This window comes from Chiroxiphia lanceolata, chromosome Z, assembly GCF_009829145.1.
Source record: "Chiroxiphia lanceolata isolate bChiLan1 chromosome Z, bChiLan1.pri, whole genome shotgun sequence".
NCBI lineage: Eukaryota > Metazoa > Chordata > Aves > Passeriformes > Pipridae > Chiroxiphia > Chiroxiphia lanceolata.
Genome location: NC_045671.1, coordinates 53,609,442 through 53,630,892, shown reverse-complemented (window position 1 = coordinate 53,630,892; position 21,451 = coordinate 53,609,442). Strand labels below are relative to the sequence as shown.

Below are 21,451 nucleotides of genomic sequence, written 5' to 3'. Positions count from 1 at the left end.
GCTGTACCAAATCTATTAAAGGGAGGTGATTAGGACACCACCATGAAAGACAGGTCTCCAGTGTCATTAAGGCCAAATATGAAAAAAAACTTGAGCCTTCAAAATGCTTTTATATTTTAAAGACCATTTTGAAAATGCATGAAAATGATACTTAACGTAATTAATATATTAAGAAAACAAAATGCTTAACATAACATCTCCACTCAGAATAGTGATTATTAATTAATGTTGTTCTCATGTACATCATAACTTCCAAGCGACAGGAGATTCAGCCTCTTGTATAGTATCATGACTTGTACATTAAATATTCACCTAAGCCACATCTGCTAGGAAAAAAACACATTAGTATAAGAAACAAGCCAAGAAGTCAGAAGGATAAAGTGTCTGAAGTTATCCTGCATATCCTGACTCATGCAGAGGTGATTAGGTTATAGGACATATTTACATGTAACTTTGTGAGAAATCTCTCGTTATTTAATTTAGAAAGATTCAATTACCTATGAAACAAAGGAACTGTATCATCAAGGAAAGGTTTATTCAGCATGAGCCGGTCTCATCTCACACCAAAGTCCCGGGGAGAAAAGACCCCTTGGGTTTAAATTTCATGTGTTTTACAGTTTTACAAAATCCCATCCTTTTTCAGATAAGTTTAATATATTAATTTTTGCCTAAAAAGGCTTCTTTTCTCCAAAAAGGGGCTCTACCTTCTTTCCCATTGGCTGCGAGGTGTCCTCTGTCAAAAATGATGGATCTTCCCTTGTTCTTAGCCCAGAGAGAAAAAAAGAAACGCCTCTATTCAAAATTTGCCAAATGGTCCAGAAAGATTTTAATTTTTAGGAACTTTATATTTCCCTTATCCTGGCTGCAAAAGAACCCTGGTACCCAGTCCAGTTTGGAACTGCATACCTTACAACTTCACGATGTGCCTATAATTTTGTTTTGTAATAAAAAAAATGCATTTTATTTCTCATAGCTTCACTGCCAACAGATGTTTTTATGTTGTACTACCTACACATGGCATGGATAACTCAGCTATGTTTATCAACTTTGGAAGTTTTAGCTTAAGACGACAGATGACAAAATCAATGTATTACAAGATGGCAAAGCATCTAACACAGTTCAGTTTCAACACAAAGCTCAATCAAAATTGGTAGTATTCCTCAACTGAGGTTATCATACTGCTTCTCTGTGACACACTGCTTTTTCTTCACTCAGTATTCTGCTTTCACATAGTATTTCAAATTGCCCACAGGCTCTGTATTTTAATTAAACTGTTAACAGTGGTACAGTCAAAGATTAGCATTTATACAATAATCGACTTCATTTCAGTTCCACAGAAAATGCTCTACCAGTTTTGATGGCTATTTTATCGGTCAAGAATAATTTTACCACTTTCCAACCATTTCAGACTTCATAATTTAAGTATACATTTAAAAATACTTCTCTAAACATGACACAGATAATACAGTAAGCACCTACATGCACTCCTAATATCAGATAATAGAAAAAAATCACTATAAATCTATGAAATATTAGGCAGCATATGCAGAGAATTAGCCTACTTATGGCAAACATTTAATTTTGTTCTCAAGAAACATTTTTGCTTTTATTTCTAATGCACTCCAAAGCACAATGACAGTGTATGTGAACATTACATCCTCCACCTTCACAAGTATATTACAAATATGCATGGCATAGTGTATGTCCGAACAGCAATAGAGATATTAAGAAAATAGACACTATCTATATCCTCTTAGGAATAAGAAGGCACCACTATGTGAGATTGTGTTCATACATCACCCAGACCATTTTACCCTCATTTCTAGCTTTCAAGCCAACAGTTTTTTTCTCATTAACCTATTCAGACCACTACTATTCTGGTTTTCTCACCACAAACAACACGCATTCATAGTAGTATTTCATCATGGAGAGTTCATTCACAGTGTAAGTTGACAGTACAGATTCTTTCTCCACCTAAAAACAAAGCAGCAGTTTTCAAGACAGCTTCTCTACAGAAACTATACAAGAAATTGCTATATTAGATTTCAAGGCTCATCTGTACACCTCTCAAAAATGAGAAAAGCAGATAATTTGTAACACATACTCCTAGATGTTATTAATAAATACCATTATGTTGAACTATGGTGGTTTATCAAAGCAGTTTGCTTGGTTTATACCAATACTACTCATTGCAAACTGCACCATGTTCTTACCTCTATATGGAATCCATATTGTAGGATAACATTTTTTATATCCTCATAGCTTAATTCTATAGAAAGTTCATTTCCCAAGTTTTCAAAATGGTAAAGGAGAGGACCTAGAGTACAAAGATACAATAGAAATGGCTATCAAAAAGACAAAAATGTTTTAAAAATCAAGAGCATATACTGAAAGTACAACAAATGCTTATATCCAGACTCACATATTCAAAAATGTGGAAGGTTCCCTGCTCACAGCAGGGAGGTTGAAACTAGATGATCTTTGAGGTCCCTTCCAACCCAAATCACTCTATGATTCTATAAATACTGACAAAAGAATGTATTTCTATCACTCAAGTATGATTTTTATAATGAATTTCAGAAAATGCAAAACTAAATTTACTTCAGCTGCTTATTCAACAATTTGTCACATTCCCCACCAGATTGTGTTTTCTGTGTCTTAAAATTTCTTCAGTCCAGCATTACCTCTCTCTCTAAAGCTCAGGAGCTCTGCCTGCACTCTGTGACTGGCCAGGACTGGGACAGTGACTGACTGCCCAGTGACTGACCAATTTCTACTGTGCAAAATATTTAATGCCTGAGTTTTGTCTGACATTCCTTCACCACAGAAGACTTCAATTAAATCTCTTTTGTTTTGATCCAAGGCATACATAAATCTCATTGCCAAAATGTCTGCTTAGAAGCACAGTACCAATTAGACATTAAAAAAAAAAGGCAAGAGTGTATTTACACATAGAATAAGTTTTACTTTCTTAGAAAAATAGCAAAAAAGAATATAGAACACTACATTTGTCAAATAACAAATGTTTGATGCACAAATGCTAAACCTGCCACTAGGAAGATTTACTTGCCTATTTAAAAATCACATGGCGTTCACTTGATTGTAACTAGCAAACATCTGGACATATTTTGAACATTTCTGAGATAATTTCCAAGCCCTGTATTTTTCTAGTTGTACAGTTTTCTGCATAGACACACTCATCCACAGACACTTTTCAAGTATTAGATGCCTGTTATTTGATCAAAAATAAGTCAAAAAGAGAGGCTGGTCACACTTGCCTACATTTATCCATATTCCTCCAGGCTTTAGTATTTTCCATATAGTATCAATGTAATCAATAACATTATGTGCTGTATCTATGAAAAAGCAAGTTGCTACACAGTCCCACGTATCTGCATAAAAGGAGCAAAGTATACAGAGATTAGTTTGAATGCTTTTACCCTGTGAAAGTTCATCATTTAACCCTGACATTTGTTCACATACTCAGAATTACCTTCAACTAACAACATCCAAAGGCTCCTAATTTTGTTTACAAGTAAATAAAATATTTTGTTTTATATTAAAAATTGTTATGTTTGGGTTCATTTGACCTGTATAGTGTGTATATGTACACACACACTCTGAAACATTACATATAGTTATGTATGTGTACACTTCATAAAACTGGTCATACACATAAATTGACGTATATACTGTAAAATGTAAATGTTGTAACATTTTATATAAATGAAGCCCCAAGTGTGCTATTACTCACCTGTCCTATGAACTTCATATAACTGTTAAAAATATAACTGCAAAAATACCCAGTGACTTTAGGCCTCCCTAGTTAGTATTTAGAACAATACAAGTCTACGTTCACAAATCACTTAGCTTTAAAACATTTTATTCAGTATCTGAATATCTCCCCAGCTGTTTTTTACTGGTCAATTTAACAAGCAGGAACTTTCAAAATCTACCTTTTAATGCATGAGTCTCCCTGTTTTTCTCTAAAATTGCATTCTTGAAATTGCAAAAATTTTAAGTTCTGTAAATAAAATAAAAAAAAGTCTTGAGGATTTATGCCAGTATCAGATGTTGTAATGGTAAAGACAGAATCTTCAGAAAATTAAGTAACTGTAAGGAAGGGTCCTGCAAGATCTGTTAGACAAGGAGGCATCTGTATTCTTTTTATTACTAAGAAGAAAAGAAAAGCTGATTTGGAATAAGAAATAGACCTAATGATTTGCACTTTATTATACAGCTGGAGAAATATTCTGAATAAGAAAATCTTGCTACAGTTAGTAGCTAGTTTTACTACAGTTTTTCTACAGTTTTCCCCAGTGCTTGTAGACACAGTTCCATTCTCTCTCTAATCATTAACTATCCCAAATACTCTGAAGATACATGGACAGCCTAGGGGTTTGCATTTACTCACTGCACTCAGAATAAATTTCTTGAAAATCCCCTGCGGTCATAGAGAAGTTTGAACCAGAAGGAAGACTGTGAGGATCAACATCTGGGAAATAAATTGGTCGTATCTGATCAGCAGATCTTCTGTTATTGCTAAATTGATGAATCCAGGGATAAAGCTTACATGAGTTAATTTCAGAGCATCTGCAAAATATGAAAATCGGCAAAATTCAGTTTCAACTAATTGCTTACCTCTTAGAAATATAAGTGTCAAAGTTTTTGTAAAAGCTACACATTTGCTAAAGGACTTAATCTAGTTCACAACACTTCAGATTTGCCCATCATTATGAACTGATCAAAAAATTAATTTTACTCTAACACACGAATTATCGCAAAATAACCACCCAGTTTTAGAATTCTCTTTTCCAACTTTTTATAATTTTCTCTAACTCATTTCTCTGCTGAAAAGAAAATACATAAGTTTATTTAGTAAGAATAATGAAATTTATGATTTACTGTATTCTATAAAGCTATGATTTTCTGGATCATTTATCTTCCTATTTAAAAAAAAAAAAAAAGGAGTAACATTAGTTCCATTAATTTTATTGGAAATGTTTGTTCTCATTCTAGATTTTTCAGTCTTTTCTGAACCATAATCATAGAAGGTTCTGAGACCCAGCACATTAAAAGCATTTTCCAGATGCTAACGGAAAGGATGCTTTAAAATTTAAAAAAAATAAATAAATGCTATTTTGCAAAGCACACTAGAAGTCATTTTAAGTTTGTAACATCTGGATCACTGCAATTACACTAAGTAAACATGTCTTTGTAGAATAAAATTTCTGGGTTGACATGACTAACTAAATCAACTCTTCTTTTAAAAAGTTATAAAATACAGCATTTAAGTATAATAAGAAGCTTTTCCCATGGTCTTGTAAAATCAGTTTGTAACTAAAAAATGAAAACATTTTCTTTCAGAGACAACAGAGGACATAGCTGTCCCATAAAATACATATCATGGAATGCTCCATAAACTGCAAGCAATTTACTGGGTTATAGAAAGTGCATTCTTTTGGCTGGTAGTTAGAATACATCTGCGATGGTCTTTGAAATAACATTTTTTACCTTCTTCATGTCATATTTATATTTCTTTTTATCAACTAAAAAATAATACAAAACTGACTTTTATTTGAGCAGCAGTATACTGAAACAGTTCCAAAGGAAACTGCTAATTTAAAAGAAAAGACCAACCCCTTTTCATATACAAGCTTGAAAACCACCATCTCCAGCTTCAGCAATCTGTACTTCAAAACTAAGTACTCTAGTCCTTTGCAATTCCATCATTCCAACAAAACGTGTCACATATGTTATATTATAAAACTCTAACTTATTCAATTGTGGCACACTTCTTTATTTTCCATAGGGGCAGGGCATTTACTGTTCAGTTCTGGAAAAAACTGATAGGTCAAATCTCACTTCTGACCACTGGTTTATAGATCAAGAGTAGTTTAACTGTTTTCATCCTAAGGCATTCATGGACATGCAACAAACAAGCCTTCTGCAAATGTCAAGATTTATCTAAAATTAAATTCTTTCCAGAATGTACAGATTAATCAATTGCTAGCACGAATTCTACTGGTGTTAATTAAAGCTTTTTTAAACTAACTCTATTTTAACTTGTGTACAAAGTGATTTTATATTACTCGAATGGAACTTTCTCAAAGTGAGTGACACTAAGGCTATTGACCCTGTGCTCTAGAAAACAGCATGTCAGCAACCAGCTGCTCCTGTCTCATCCACACAGATACCACTTTAGTGTTGTTTCCCCTCCTGTCAGATCTCACAGGGAAGTAAAGTGTCCTGTGGCTTTAGGCTGCCCAGCAGACGCAGAAGAACAGATTATGCTTTTCAGTTTTTCCTCTTCCAAAACTTTAAGAAATGAAGTGTGTCTGTACCACCGGTGATCACCTCTGACATCTGTCATTATATCCAGAACTCAAGCAAACACTAGAAAAATACACCACATAAAAACCTTACACGTACAAGGAAAAGTAGAATTTCCCATAAAAGAACTGAAGGAGCTTTGGAGCCATTGTAGTTTAAGTACTCCAGGATCACTTTATTCTCAAATTAGTGCTTCCTCAACAGAACAACACATTCTAAATAATTTCAAATACTTACAGTGACCACAGTTATGCCTTGACACATACTCTACATATCATACCATGCACCTCTATCCACTGTAACAGAAGTTCACCATCTAAGAAAATTAAGATTTTTTTTTAAATATGTGAAAATCAGCAGATACCACTTTGTGTACAGAAATTTTAAGTCACTGTAGCAACTGACACTCAAAACAGTACTTTGTCCTCCTAAAAATGAACCATGGTCAGAGAAAGAAGGTATATCCAAACTGGTAAGCACGTGTTAGCAAAATCCTCATGCTTTCATCAACTGAAAAAAGAAATTAAATTGAGACTATAGTTAAAAACTAAGTCACTAAATCCTTGGTTTTTACCACTCTTCCTTAACTACTATTTTCAGCTCATATTGATGATTGCTGTTTCTTCCAGTTTCAGGAAATCAAAGATGTCCATTTCAGAAGGCTAACTGTGAACAGCCATTTAAGACTAAACTGAAAGATTCTCCAAGTCCCTAAGACCTTCATAAAAGACACACCAAGCCCCCAGATAGATCTGGCGGAAAGGAAAATGCTTGGATTTGAACTGAATTGACTGCAGTTCATAGTCAGGTTAGCAGTATTCTCTTCCAAGGAGATATAACTGATAATTTGCCCAGAAGTGATGAAGATTACAGCAGTTACATAACACTCAATTTTGCTGTCTAAAATCACATACTGTTAGCAAGTTTAATGCATATACACCTCTTTGCTAAATATCCTGTATAAACAGGAAACACTACACGAGCACTAGATGCTAAGAATGATTACCACTGTTAGCTAAGCGTTAATCTTCAGGACAATTCCACATACAGGCCAAAGACTCATTATTTAAGGAAGCATGCCATCAGGCAGAACGGTAGGGATGAAGTAGGGATGGAAGGGATGAAGTTAACCTCTGTGACAGTTGATCAGTGCTACCAAAGATGGGAAATGAATACTTTTATGCTGCTTTGAATAATTTCAAAAGTTCCAAAGCACAAGAGGAATGTGGCTTCCTTTCAATAGCTGCAAGGCATCAGTCAGATCAACAGTAATATACAATTTCACCAGCAGATGATTCATTTGAGAATAATGCAGGAAAAAAGAACAAATGAACCTCCAGTAAATATCTATTTTCAATACACTGACCACTACTGTTACACGCAGACGCAGCAGCCATCATAAACAGTGTTTTCCTCTTGCTGTTTTTGAACAGTAAGCTGTAAGAGATGTAAGATCATCACAGTGCACTGTGGACAATCAGTCTACAAATAGATCTTTATATTTTATGGTAATACAGAATACAAACCAATAGTTTAGGTGTTTTCAGCAAAGGTGTACACTTAGAGACTGATGAATGACTGGTAAATTGTCTCTCTGAACTTGGCACCAACTCCACCAAAAAAAACAAAACATCCCCCAGACCACTTTCATATTTGCCCACCTGTAGTCTTCCTACCCTCTTTCTTAAAAGAACAGTTGCATGTGCTGCCTTCTTTCCTCTCTAATAACTTTATTCTGAAACCAGTAATTTCCAATGCAAGTGGCAGAATACCAAATACAAAAATGTAATTTGAAATTAAACCTGTAAAGTGAAATTTACTACATTCAAATCTATTACCTCTGCATAATTGTGGAACTGTTAACTCTTATTTTAGCCACTCATGCTCAGCATGCTTCAGTGGTTGTTCTTCATGTCAAAACAGTGCCTAAAATCTTAGTATGGAAGGTAATACGTTCTTTTAGCAGCTTTCCTCTGTTAATAATCACCACCACTACATACCACAAACATATTTAAGAGCCCATATTTGACACCAGTAAGAGAGGTGCGCATTTTACAGAACCATGTGAAATAAATCACAAAACCTAATCAAAATTTTGCAGAAAATCTGTGGTACAATCTAGAGATTCTGCATCTCATAACTTAAATCCCATGCTTCCTATAATTTTAATGACTCAGATACAATCCCTTCTTCCCCATTTATCCCTATGACTTTTTTTTTTTTCATTAAAACATTGTAAACAGTGGTTATGTGTGTCCTGTATTAGGACTTACAAATCTGTTCTTGTGAGATTTACAAATTCAGACTTTTCTCATTTATGACTTTGCCTCTCTAGGTTTTAATCAGCAAGTAAAATGTAAGCTATATACCTGTTGAGTACAAAGTTAGAAGAAAAGAGCATAAAGAGGCTCCATTCATTTCCTTGGCAAGCATAACCGAGCATAGCTATTTCCCACGCCAATCTACCTAGCCCAGCACCAGGTACCAGGATATTAACTTTGGAGAAATCCCTGCAACAGAACAAAAATAATAGTTAAGTCTTTATCTGATACCTCTTAACACAACTTAGAGGTCCACTCAAACATTTTCCCCCCATATACTTAGATATTATACTTCCTGTATGACTTTATTTTTAAATGGAAACTGAGCCAGTTCTGATCAGATTGGTTAATTGTACAGTGAAAACAACACACAGAAACTACTTAAAAGAACATATACAACCCTCATTCAGAATACAGAGCATAATTAGTGAATGATATTTTTCCTTAAAACTTTTACAGTTATCAAGCCAAAAATCTCTTAAGTGAATAGAATATTATCATATGAATCATATATTTTTCTGAGTCCCACTGATAATCAGCAAGTATTCTATATACATTTTTGTTACTTTGCATGAAAAATAAACAAGTATTTTGACATGAGAAATGAGAAACATAAAATCTCCATAATCTGATGTGCAATTCAGAATGTAAAAACCTTGGTCACCATCTCAGCAACTGTGGGTTTCCCTGAAGTATCTAAGTGACGTATTTCCTAAATTGGCTCTCCAGCCCTTTAACCCTAACTAGGCATCAAGTTGAAGACAACCAGAAGACATCCAGCAGTGCGTTTACTGAAATACCTAGAAAAATCTCTCCCATCTTCCAAGTGGACCAACTAACGAATAGGAGAACTAAAAATCTCAAAATTTGCTCCTCTTTGAGGCAGAAAAGGCAATACAGACTTCCTGTAACCATCAGACTTCCACCACAGTGCAATGAAATCTCCACTCATAAAACAAAACCCACTCCCATGCCAAACTGAAAAGATACTTAATCTAAAAAGGAATATGCATGCTGCATAAGCACAAAGATCACTGAAGGAGTTATGTAAATTCTGAAAAGCTGTACATTTCTGAACACTATTACCCAAAATCAACAGAAAGTATTATTCTTTTCTAAAGGGCACACAATGTAACAAAGAAGTTTTAACAGCGTCTTTTGGGTTTTGACCTAATCACATAATTAGTGATGACGCCTCTGAAACGGAAAAATCATTCCTGACTTTCATTTCATTCTCATTATATGTGCAGGCTCTTTTTCTGATTAAAAAGAAGTAGGAAATCAAGGCTTTGTTATTACTTAAGAGCACTCCTGTGAAGCAACGGTTCTCACTACCTCTAGTCTACAAGGGAAACCAGAAGACAGTCCTACTGAAAAAAAAAATTAATTCAGGAGAAAACTATATGCTCAAGACAATACTTTTGAAAATATGGAACCAGAAGAAGAAGGAAGAAGAAAATGCACTTTCTGGAAGAAGCTAGAAAAGCCTCAATCTAAAGTTTTTCCTATTCATAGTGATACACTGTTATTCTAAATGTGTTTCTAACCTCATCTATTTCTTCATTTCCTTACAATTTCACTTTATTCATGAAAAATTTAGACTAGCTCTACACAGATTTTAGCACACCCATGTGGACACTTCTACAATGAATGGGTTGAAAAGCCTTAAGCCACTTTTAAGATTATGACACACTGATTAGAAAAAAGACTTTTCTTAAAACAACCTAATAATGCAGGTGTATTCGTATTTTGAAATCTGCACCTTTATGCATCCTAAAACAAGATAAAGCCCCTAACAGTCAAGTTGATTTTAAATTACTTGTAATTGTCTTATATCTTTTCATTCACAATATAAAGTTTTCGTATTTCTAAATTAATTTTCCAAATTCTCTCTTAGTAAGTAGTTTTCTATTGTATTTTTCTAGTGCAGTCTTAACTAAACTTTCATTTGTACCTTTATTAAGGGATTAAAGCCTGACTGGAAATTTGTTAGCAATGTAATTTCTACCTATACTCTTTACATCAGTTGCCAGACACTGGCCCTGGCCATCAACTTCATTTCAGCCTACAGAGCACAGCTAATAAATACAATATAACCAAACCTCAGTCCACTAACATTGAACTAGCCTTCCAAAATGGTTCAAGAGCATTTTTTTTTTAATTTATAGTCAGAGAAATCAGGTATGTGGCAAACTGACTGCATAACAAGTAGTCACTGCTGACAGTGTCCTGTTTTCAGAAAAAATGGTCAAACACCTTTTTCTTTTCAAGACTTAAAAAGAATTGTTTGTTACAACCTATTAATGAATTAAAAAAAAATTAAGGTATGAAAGCTGTGGTAGTGGAAGCACCCCAATGCACTATGTATGTTGAATTTTAAATCGTGACAATAGCTAAAATTCTTTAATTGCACAGAAACTGCTTTTTTAATGGCCACAGTCCTTTAACAGATTAGAAAAAACACACTTTCTTTTGGTGGATATGTGATTGCAGCAGTAGCTAAGACAATTAAAAAAAAAAAATCAAAACCTGCAATAATATAATAACCCAAAGTTATGCACAGTGAAAACTACCCTTGATCCAGTCAGCAGCAGCAGGATTTCTACGACACATCTACCAGCAGTTAGGAACATAAGTGGGTAATCAACAAATATCCACTAAATAATTGTGGTCCAGTAGAGTAGAAACATTAGCCTATTAACTTGGTAGGGAGAGGAGGCTAGCCAAAGAGCAGGGAAAGCAGGCAAGAGGGCTGCATGGTTCTGTTTGGCTCAACTCTGAAACTAGAAAAGTCTCTTAGAAAAAGATAGTGGAGAGATATCAGAAACAACCAAAATCCATCATGACATTTTTGTACTGCATTTTGCAGTGTGATATATCTTCAGCTTTTAAGGAAGATTTTAACTTCTTTAAAGGTGTGCTTTTTTTAATGGGAAACATTAAACATGATTAAAACAGAGGCTTATTTCATGCATATTGTGCTGTAGCCAAAATTAATGGTGCTAAAGTGGTAGACATGCTCAGCAAAATGAAAATTAGTGTATCTCATGAAACATGAAACTCATTTTCATAAACTGAACACTGCAGTTCAATTTATGTAATGAAAAGAAGTGATAAATACACATCCCATACAGAGATGGTCTTCTCATCAGTGGAAATATCAAAATAAAACCACACTGTGGGAATCCTTTCCTGGTGTTTACAATGCCTGTATATTTAAATCCAATTCTCAGCATAGGATTTTCATTATTTTACTTAAATCATATTTTCAGAGACTTTTTAAAGACAAACACTAAACAGCACAATAATTTGAAGACCAGTTTTTCTCAAACTCGGCAGCTGAGTTTTACATACTTTCATGTAAAGATCTGCAAAGCATTCAGTGGATTGTGGTAACACTGATGATATAGTTTGCTCTTAAGTCCAATGTTTAAAGGGAAGCTTAAGCTAAGTACAAAAACCTCCAAGGACAGATGTATGTTCTATAAAGTTAAATAAAATTCAAATAAAGCAGAAATTTCAACTCTACTATAAATGTGACTGAGCACATTCAAGAAGTATAATCAAGCTCAGGACCAATAAGCTGTTTTTCATATAAAAAGGAAACTAAGCTCTGGTGATCTCTTTTGGGCTGTTCTGCCAGCACCTTGGAAAATGCAATTGATTGCTGGACAGGATAACAAAGATAAATTTCAAATTATAGTTGATTCCGGAGACCACGTTAATGAGAAGCAAACAATGGAAAAAATACCTAAGTATACTGTTCTTGGCCATGATAATTAACAAAAAGGTTAACTATTTCTTAGATTTCTTTTGGAAAAGAAGCTGATGATCTTTACATCCTTTCACTTAAACAGGAAGGGTAACAACAGTAGAAGTGAAAGGAAACAAAGACAACAGAAAAAAGGGGAATCAGAAAAAATGTATCAGTATGCTTATTTAGATTTTCAACTTAAATGCTTCCCTGCAAAAATGCTTTAACAAACATATTCCATCAAGAAATAAAAATGTATCTATGTTTTACTATTTTCTCCTTCAGAAAGCAGTGATCATGGTTCATTCAGATTGAAGAAATACAAGAAATTTAAATACTACAGAGCACCTGTGAGCTGAAACAATTAAATTCCAACATGAATAATGCAGGAAATCTATCAGTTCTTCAGGAAGACCTGATCTCATGGGATTTCACTTAAAAATGCTTGGTTGATCCTAATAACAGATTCTGCTAAGAAGAAAGAATGAATTATTTCTGAAGAGGAATAAGGGCAGGAATAGCTCTGGCCATGTATTTTATTTTTAGATGACAGTCTTATCAGAAGACTAGACTGAAACACAGGATAACAGTAGCAGCTTTTCAGACTGTTGTAATTTACAGCTACTTTCAACCGTTGCTTGTATTTCTTCTGCTTCCCAGAAAAGCAAGCATATACAATACTTCGCTGCTTTTCCTGTTCTTTACATACCAACTGAACCCATACAGGTCAATCTTGCAAAGAGCATGCTACAACATGTGCGTGCATGGAGCGAAATATACTTTAATAGTTTCAAAAATTTAAACTCCTTTTTCACATGATTCCAATGCAAGGAATCAATGATGTTAACAAATTATGTTGACTAGAAACTGCATGTACCATTCCACTGAGTATTACAAATTTTATGTAGATTACAATTTCTTTTACAAAGTAAAAGGTGACTTGCACTGACAGTTTTAAATTTTAAATATTTATTTCTTTATCATTTTTAATGCAAAATACATCTAGAAAATTTGTTTTCATCACCCAGTGCTACCAATGCACTTTTTGTCTAGCACTTTCATTTCATCATCTCAGGAGACTTCAGCACAAAAGAGAACTCTAAAGAAATGCCAAGCTGAACTCTGAGGTTCATCTACAACCTGTTTTCATACATTGGTGTCCACATTAGTCCTCTCCCACTACAAACAACAGACAGAATAACTCCACTATGGTCAGTTCAGGCCCTGTCCATACCTTCAAACTGCAAAACCCACTATCCTTCAAAATCATAAAATCAGAGAATATGCCGAGTTGGAAAGGACTCATCAGGATCATCAAGTCCAACTCCTGGCCCTGCACAGGACACCCCAAAAATCCCACCATGTGCCTGAGAATATTGTCAAAACACTTCTTGAACTCAGACAGGCTTGGTGCTGTGACCACTTCCCTGGGGAGCCTGTTCCAGTGCTCAGCCATCCTTCGGGTGAATAACTTTTTCCTGATGTCCAGTCTAAACATTTCCTGATGTCCAGTCTAAACATTCCCTGATTCAGCTTCATGCTCTTTCCTCAAGTCCTGTCACGAGGGACGAGAGTGAAGCTTGTATAAAACTGTATACCAGACCGACTAGCTAGCATGCCCTGCCAGGGAAGTTACTTCTCACACTGCCAGTTAAGCTTGATAGTACATGATTCTGCTTCTTACCTCAAAGAGGTAAGTATACCTAAGTAGGAGAGTGCCTTTGGTAACTAGGAAGAAGAATGAGCTAGACAGTAGCTAACAATATGTGAACAGAGAAAAGGTTTTGCGCAAGTGCTACAACAGCTCCATAGTGATAATGAATATTAAACTTTTAAATAACGTATTTATTTAAAACATATTTTAGAAATTAAAAAACCCCACCACTTAGTTTGACAAACTCAAACTTGTAGTAGAGATGTTTGATCTATACAGTGATGTATTGAGATTTTGGCAGAGACAAAATAAACTCAAATGGTATTCCAGAGCCACCATAATAGGGACACATGCCCTGTCGCATTAGTTCTGTTTGACCACCACCAGAACTCCTGGTAAAGAAGCACAAAACTACCAACTTCAGATTCACCCTGTCTGTTACCACATGTTGCTTCCTAATATATACTGGAGGTTTTGAAATAGAGTTCTTTGATGACAAATGTAAAAGTCAAGATTTTTCAGCCTCAGTCATGAATCTTTTAAGATTTGACATAAGCTATCTCCCTCATAAACAAAATCCATTAAAGGCTAGCATTCAAGAGAAAAAGGTGAACTGCTACCTAACTATACATTTTTCCTATAGACCCACGCATCAGAGATGCACCAAATAACCTGCAGTATTTAATTCATTTCTATCTTATGTAGGGCACTATTAGCACTAAAAGCATTGCAAAGTTCACTTTCAGATAAAACATTTTCTATTTTGACATAAGTCAGTCTAAAGCAAAATAGTAATCAACCACATCCATTCCATGTTCTGCCACCACAGTCTTTACTAATGAAACTAAAAAATGGCTAGTAGAAGAGATTTTCCAAATTTGTACTAGTACATTATTAACAATTACTGAGAGAGAAAAAACCCCAGAGTAATACCCACCTATATCAAATCTAAGTTGGGGCTTGTTACATTTGTGAGTAGAAAGTTCTCATATATTCTAACTGTAAGACTGTTAAGTTTTACCTAAAATATACTTTAAGATGACTGAGTTGATTAATTGACACAATCATTAAACATGGAATTCTTATAGCACTATTGCCTTTTGAGATTTTACCAGTATACTTCTACCTGAAGTTACCCAAAAAACCCTGCATCAACAACTATTTTACAGAGTTAACAAGCCAATATGGTTACAAAGTTACCCTCATACACGCAGCAAAGCTTTTTTAAGAATTGTCTTGTAACACCTGTTTGAAACCAAGCCTAGAATTTACTATTTTCAGAGTAAATACTTAGTGCAGCTAAGTGCAACTGCACTAGAGCTTAAGAATATTCCTCCTTCCTTCCATCATGAAGGGCAATAGTGATACTTCCTGCTGTCACAAGGGTCCTTGCTTTTATCTGCAGCACACACACTTCAATAATCTGCTAACCTGCACTTTTCTTTGCTGACCACAACTGAGTTAATTTCACACACTCCTGAAGTCTTTTACTTGAAAGGTTAAATACATTCTGTTACACTGAGCTGCAGAACAACAACAAAACACTATTCCTGATTTACCTGGTATTACTTTGTGAAGTTTATTAATATGGTTTTTTTCAACACCTTGTATTAGAAATAAAAACCTTCCTGATTAAAAAATAAATTCCACTGCATTCACAAAAACTCCTGTATTTTGAAACCAAGTTTTTCATTACTCCACACAAACTTTGTTAGATTTGTGCAACAGTTTATCTCCACATAAATATAAGTCTTAAGACACTATTACCATCTTTCTTTTGGAAAGTTCTTTACAATTTCACTAATGATTGGCTGGTAGCAGGAATCTCTCTCAGACTTTCCCTCTTCACTCCAGTCTCTCACAAATTGTTTCAATGTGGACTTTAATTTATCCATGTCAAATGTTGAAGCTGGTGTAATCTTCCCGCTTCCCTGATTAACGTAGGGAAAAAAAAAAAGTTAGTGGAAAATGTACAAAGTTTTTTGAGTCTTGGGGGAAAAAAAGGAAATTATAAACAGAAAAATGTCACGCTATAAGAGCTGTTAGGAGTTTTAGCTGACAAAGCACTTGCCTTTCATTCCTGGGACCAGAGCTCAAATCCACCTTAATATCCTAAACATACGGAGTTTGCTGTCTCCGTTTGGCATCCAAGAGACCAGTTTCCACATCAGAAAAAAACCATGCAGTATGGCATAGCAAAGCAAATTGGTAGTCCTTATTCAGGAAAGGACCAGGGCCTAGCTAGTGCAGAAGCTGAACTGGTTACTCCGAAAAGAGGATCCCTTTAGGTACTAGTATGGCAACACTAAGAAGCTCACTTTAGAGTTGTCCATTACTGAATTTTGTCTACCAATACCAAAAAGGACTTCAGTTTCCACCTCTGTCAGTCTTTTAAGTCTGAGGGCCATTTTGTTTGACAGAGACACCACACTAAAAAAGCAGGTCAAGCAGTAAAAAAGTGCTCACCAATAACAACATTAAAAATACTTGGCCTACCTAGAATTGCAACCAATTCAGAATGCTGTAACATATAATAACCTACAGTAAGACAGACAATATCATTTCTGTTCTACATAGTTAACAGAAAAAATAACTTTAAAATGTAAGCAGAGTAAAGCTAGAACTCCACAGAGAAAAATACCTTTTTACAAACATCTGCCAGATTCTGTTAGTTTTCCTAAGTGTACCTAAAAGAACTAGCAAGAAACAGCTCTAGTAAGCATCAGCTTCACAAAATGTGAAAGAGTGAGAAAAGTGTAAGCAAGTAAGAAACAAGAAATGAGAAAATAAAGGCAAAAGGAAAGTTGGAGGCCTAGAGGTATGAAAAACAAATGTAGAAAATCCCAAAGCATACAGACTTTAGTTTTGGATCAAGAAAAAGTCCACTTTCACATACGTCTTCTCCATATTCTTTATTTTCAAACATATGAACGCAGTCATTCACAATGGTCTGTAGTATCTCTTGATTATGATCAATGCACTTCCGAATCTTGTCAAGGTGTGGAAGAAATTGAGGAAGAAGACTCTGTTGGTTAGGTGGGAGAGACTTAAACTGCCTCTCTGTTCTGTTCACTCGTTCATGCATATTCGTTCTAAAAAGCAAAAGTTTTAGATATTTAGAACCAATACACAAATTACATGTAAATAATTCACTGTAAGCTATTCCAATGACAATTGTTCACTTTGTTATACACAGAAAGTGATCAGACTTTGTAATTCTTTACAAGAGAACAAGTTCTCAAGAATTTTTTAGGCAAAAATTTTTTAAAGATCTAGTTCTACATTATCACTCTTTTTAACATGTTCCTGCTTAAAAGGACTTAAGTTTCATCATTAGCCGCTTATTTCCAGAGCAGGTGATGACTACCTTAATCCATGGATCTACAAAATTTAACAAACAACCATCTCCAAGATTGTTTCCCAAATCCAAATTAAATTGAATGAATAGCTGGATGCAGTGGTAAACTTCGGTTACAGAAAAAATGACATGGAGTGCGAATTGGGATCCTCAAGATCAACTGCTTCTGAAAGAAATGCAAAAGTCATAGTGGGACCATGCCAGAGTTCCAGCAGCCACACTAAGACACTAACCTACCCCTTTTTAACAGCATATTACCCTAAGTATTAGTACTGTGAATTTGATCATGGAACTGATACAAGCTAAAAATACCTCCTCCACTTCTCCAAGATAAAAGTTTCACAAAAAAGGTGAATCTTCTAAGATTTCGCTAGAGTTTTCTAGATTTGACTTCTATCTAAACTGACAGAAGTCTAGTTGCTGAGCACAGTCATAAAGCCAGGACAAGAGACACTGCCCCTTTTGTCCACCAAATCATTTAGGCTGGTCAAGTCATACTGCAGTTTCCCAAACTCCTGTGTCAGCATAAAGCCGTACAAAGTTGAAAACTAACCATCAGTGAGAGTAAGGTGCAACTGCTACATATAGTTGAAACCTCAGTCTTGAAATTTGACCAGTTAATATTTCATGCACATGTTTCTGAGAAGGGCTTGTTCACTACAATAGCTACACTGGTTTAAAATTACATTAAGAAACAGAGAAGAAACAATAGAAAAATAAATTGATCCTCAGTACAGAGCACATAAGCTTAACTTAACATCATCTTCTTGAAAGGTTTTATCCGAAAAAAAATATCTTTGAACCTAATTCTCCACCCTTTCAGGCTAATTGCAACCACCTAGCAAAATTAATAATTCACTGAAATCAGAACTACAAATAATGAAGTTAATTCTATTTCTCTCAAGACGAGAAGAACAAGATCTGGACTTATCTGAAAGTGTGTTATTGCCTTATTCATACAGATGTTCCCAATTCATAAACATCTGTATGTAAACAAAAATTCCAATTATTTTAAACTACTGAGATATGTAATTTCACCTACATTCACAGTTATTTCTTTGAGACAGAGGTAATTTAATGAAAATTCTGTATTGAAAATTTAGGTCACATCTTTTTCTGATGTATTTACTAAACAAGCATTCAAAAGCAACCCAGAGCCACAGTTCAGCATGAGGTTGAGAATGATGTTCCCAGCTTGTAAGGCCTGAGGATAAAATTACATCACTGACATAAGTAAATTACAGTTGGAAATTGCATTAATAGCCACTAGTATCAGATATTTTTAACTAAGTCTTTGATACGTCCAGAATGAATTAGAGAATTCACTCGGGAAGACACACTGAAGTATCATCTAGACCAACCTCCCCACTCAAACACTAATCCTGGAAAACAAATAAAACCGAAGACAGGAAAACCTCAAACAGGAGAAGTTACATAAATATCACCCACTCCTATCAAGAATCTCACTATCATGTAAAAATTACGCTTGTGACAAACACAGTAATGAGTCACATGATGGGGCTTGGTCTACTGAAGTACAGATATCTACAGTGTTGCTACATCCCAAATCTGCTTCCCAAACCTAAAAACAGGATACAGTTTACCAAAATACTGAAGAAGACTGGACTTTTTCAGCCAGTCTCCACCACCGCGCCATTTTAGTAACTTGTTTCCTCTTCTATTCAGTGGATTCAATCATAAAGTTATATTTATCTAATTTCTACGGGGCCAGTAAGCCCTCTTCTAACTCAACAGATGTTATTCAAAATGGTAGCCTTTAGCCCTTACCTCTCGTGCAAACTAAAATGTCTTTCATGAATTTCCCCAATAATTGAGACACCATTTGCATTTCTTTGCCAGCACGAACTACTATTGTTTTGAAGACTTTACAGTATCTTAGAGTATTTTATCTCCTAAGAAATCTTTCACACCCTCTTCAGGTTTGGTGCTTTCTTTTATGCTTCCGAACTGACAAGTATCAAAGCGACCTTGAGCGTATCCAGAAAGGTAAGCGGCGCAGAAGCCCCTTCCCGACTCGGGCTGGAGTGCCCTGCCACCGGCACAGTGCTCGCCATGGAGCGCAGACCGCACGGGGGAGCGCCCTGCTCCGGGAGCTGCGGGATAGCCCGGAACCCTTCGGGGGCCGGTCAGCGAGCGCAGGGCCACCCCGCAGGCATCACGCACAGGGATCAGGTCTCCGTTACCCGTAATATCGGAAGGCGTTGATGATCCTCCGGAAATGCTCCCGCTCCAGACGTTCCTCCTCCTCCTCCCTGGCCGCCGCCGCCGCCAGCGCCCTCGGCTCCAGCGGCCGCCGCCTCCGCCGCTCGTCCCTGAGCGGGGCCGCCTGCTCCCCCTCGGGCTCCGTGCCCCGGCCGCACGCGCTCTCTCCTGGCCACGGCAGCTGCTCCCGCTCCTCCTCGTGGCCTCTCCGCAGCCCCCTGCGCATCACTTTGGTCGGCGGATCCCCCTCGCCCCGGGACAGCGGCGCCGGCGCTTTCCGGGACACGGCGCACGTGGCCGACATCCCCCGCGCGCGCACGCGCCCCTCCTCCCTTCCGGCGCGCGCCGGCCGCTCGGCGGAGGAAGAAGTATCGCGAGACGACGGGCGGGGCGGGGCAGGACAGCGCCGGAGCGGGGGCGGGTTGGTGTCCGTCCTGGGCGGGTGTCCCCTGCCTTGGAGTCAAGTGTCAGCAGCAACATGGGCTGTGGAGCACTGCTCGTCCCTGCCAGTGTGAGAAATGACACGGCGTGGCTGGCACACGGCGGCAGTGACGCTGAAGCACTCTCTCTCGTGCCTGACGCAGATGCGCCCATTCGGAGTCCTCACGCAGATGAAGTCCTGGTGCAGCAGTCAAAGCTCAGGTCTCCGCCGGGTTGCCTGCAGCAGGTTGTGGTAAGGTATCCAGCCCCGCTGAGCAGGCAGCCATGAGCAGAGCAGCTGTGCTGAGACGAGGCAGTACTTTGCAAGAACCTCTGCGCCAGACTAAAGCCGGATTATGTTTCCTAGAAGGAAATGCAAGGACCAACTATGGGGAGGGAAAAGCAAGTAGGCACGCTTAACTGCCATGCGTGAGTCGCTAGATACTGTATTTCCCCCCACAACACGCCTTGGCCTTGATGACATTTGAGCCCATCCTCCTTCACCTGACAAAACTTGTTTCACTGGATGCAGACACCCTGTGTCCTGCAGCAAGTCACTATATGCCTTTCCAAACTGCTTTGAGAAGAGGTGGCTGATCCCAAGGGCCTCATTTGCAAGGGACCATCCCCATTTTGAGGTGCTGAAGAGCATGCCCTACCCTAGCTGTCTGTCTAAAGACAGTGGCAGTCATTTAGTAATCCAAGTAATGTAACAGGAACAGAGACGTTTTTTGGCATACTAACCTTCTCTCTGTAGAAATAGGAGCATCAGCCTCCTAACACTCTCACTTTACTCTCAATGTTTTCCAGTATTCTTTACCCTCACACTGCTCCTACTCTCTTGCAATTCCCTTAACTGATGGGACACTGGATATCGGTGGACACTGGACGCTGTGTTCAGTGGCAGTGCCAGAGAGGGAGCACAGACATCATATTTAGTTTGATGGACAAAGGAGTCATTGTTCCCAAGGCCACATTACTGGTTTTGTTAATTAGGAAGTACCTTGTGTGTGATAAAACCAACATCTAAATCAATGTTACACAGCCTAAACAGAAATTCAGCTTTTAGACTTTGAAGGTTAGGGCAGAATCAATATCTCTGCAAGATAAAACATTTGTACTTGCTACATCGGTGTTTATGACTAGTACATTGTCATGTTCTCTCTGTTATTTTGACATGAGGAAATCACCTAAATATCAAACTAGTCACGTACTGACATTTCTGCACTCCTTTTACATAAGCCATTTGCCTTCTATAGAACAACACCACTTCTATTGCTACAGTGTTTCTGAACATGTGCAAGACACTTACCAAAGCTTTCTTTCAGCTGTGACAGCGTGAAATTGCTGCCAGGAGGAGGCTACACTACTAAAGAACCACAGGCTCC

General features: G+C 37.0%; 1 protein-coding gene across 3 annotated transcripts; it reads right to left on the bottom strand.

The window, feature by feature from the left end:
• Positions 1 to 823: 823 nt before the first annotated feature.
• On the bottom strand, positions 824 to 19,980 carry CARNMT1 (carnosine N-methyltransferase 1). Of its 3 annotated transcripts, none has more exons than XR_004354546.1 (8): positions 19,625 to 19,980; positions 16,959 to 17,154; positions 15,830 to 15,993; positions 8,703 to 8,843; positions 4,415 to 4,593; positions 3,283 to 3,392; positions 2,214 to 2,317; positions 824 to 1,974 (listed from the first exon to the last, which is right to left on the bottom strand). XR_004354546.1 is itself a non-coding variant. In XM_032675873.1 (8 exons), exons 1-8 carry the CDS (start codon positions 19,945 to 19,947, stop codon positions 1,873 to 1,875), a joined length of 1,323 nt encoding a protein of 440 aa, XP_032531764.1. In that variant the 5' UTR covers positions 19,948 to 19,977; the 3' UTR covers positions 824 to 1,872. The 3 variants fall into 3 exon arrangements, 2 of the variants coding, with proteins under 2 accessions (XP_032531764.1, XP_032531765.1); XM_032675873.1 differs by having other exon boundaries at positions 3,279 to 3,392; positions 19,625 to 19,977; XM_032675874.1 differs by lacking the exon at positions 19,625 to 19,980 and adding an exon at positions 19,400 to 19,602 and having other exon boundaries at positions 3,279 to 3,392.
• Positions 19,981 to 21,451: the final 1,471 nt, after the last annotated feature.

Bases quoted from the DNA above. Each gene is read 5' to 3' on its own strand.
- CARNMT1 (XM_032675873.1), bottom strand. From the start codon at position 19,947: ATGTCGGCCACGTGCGCCGTGTCCCGGAAAGCGCCGGCGCCGCTGTCC. The intron at 15,994-16,958 runs GTATGTGAAAGT...TACGTTAATCAG, and splicing joins ATAAAGAATATGGAGAAGAC to GGAAGCGGGAAGATTACACC. The intron at 3,393-4,414 runs GTGAGTAAATGC...CCTTTTATGCAG, and splicing joins AGAAATTTATTCTGAGTGCA to ATACGTGGGACTGTGTAGCA.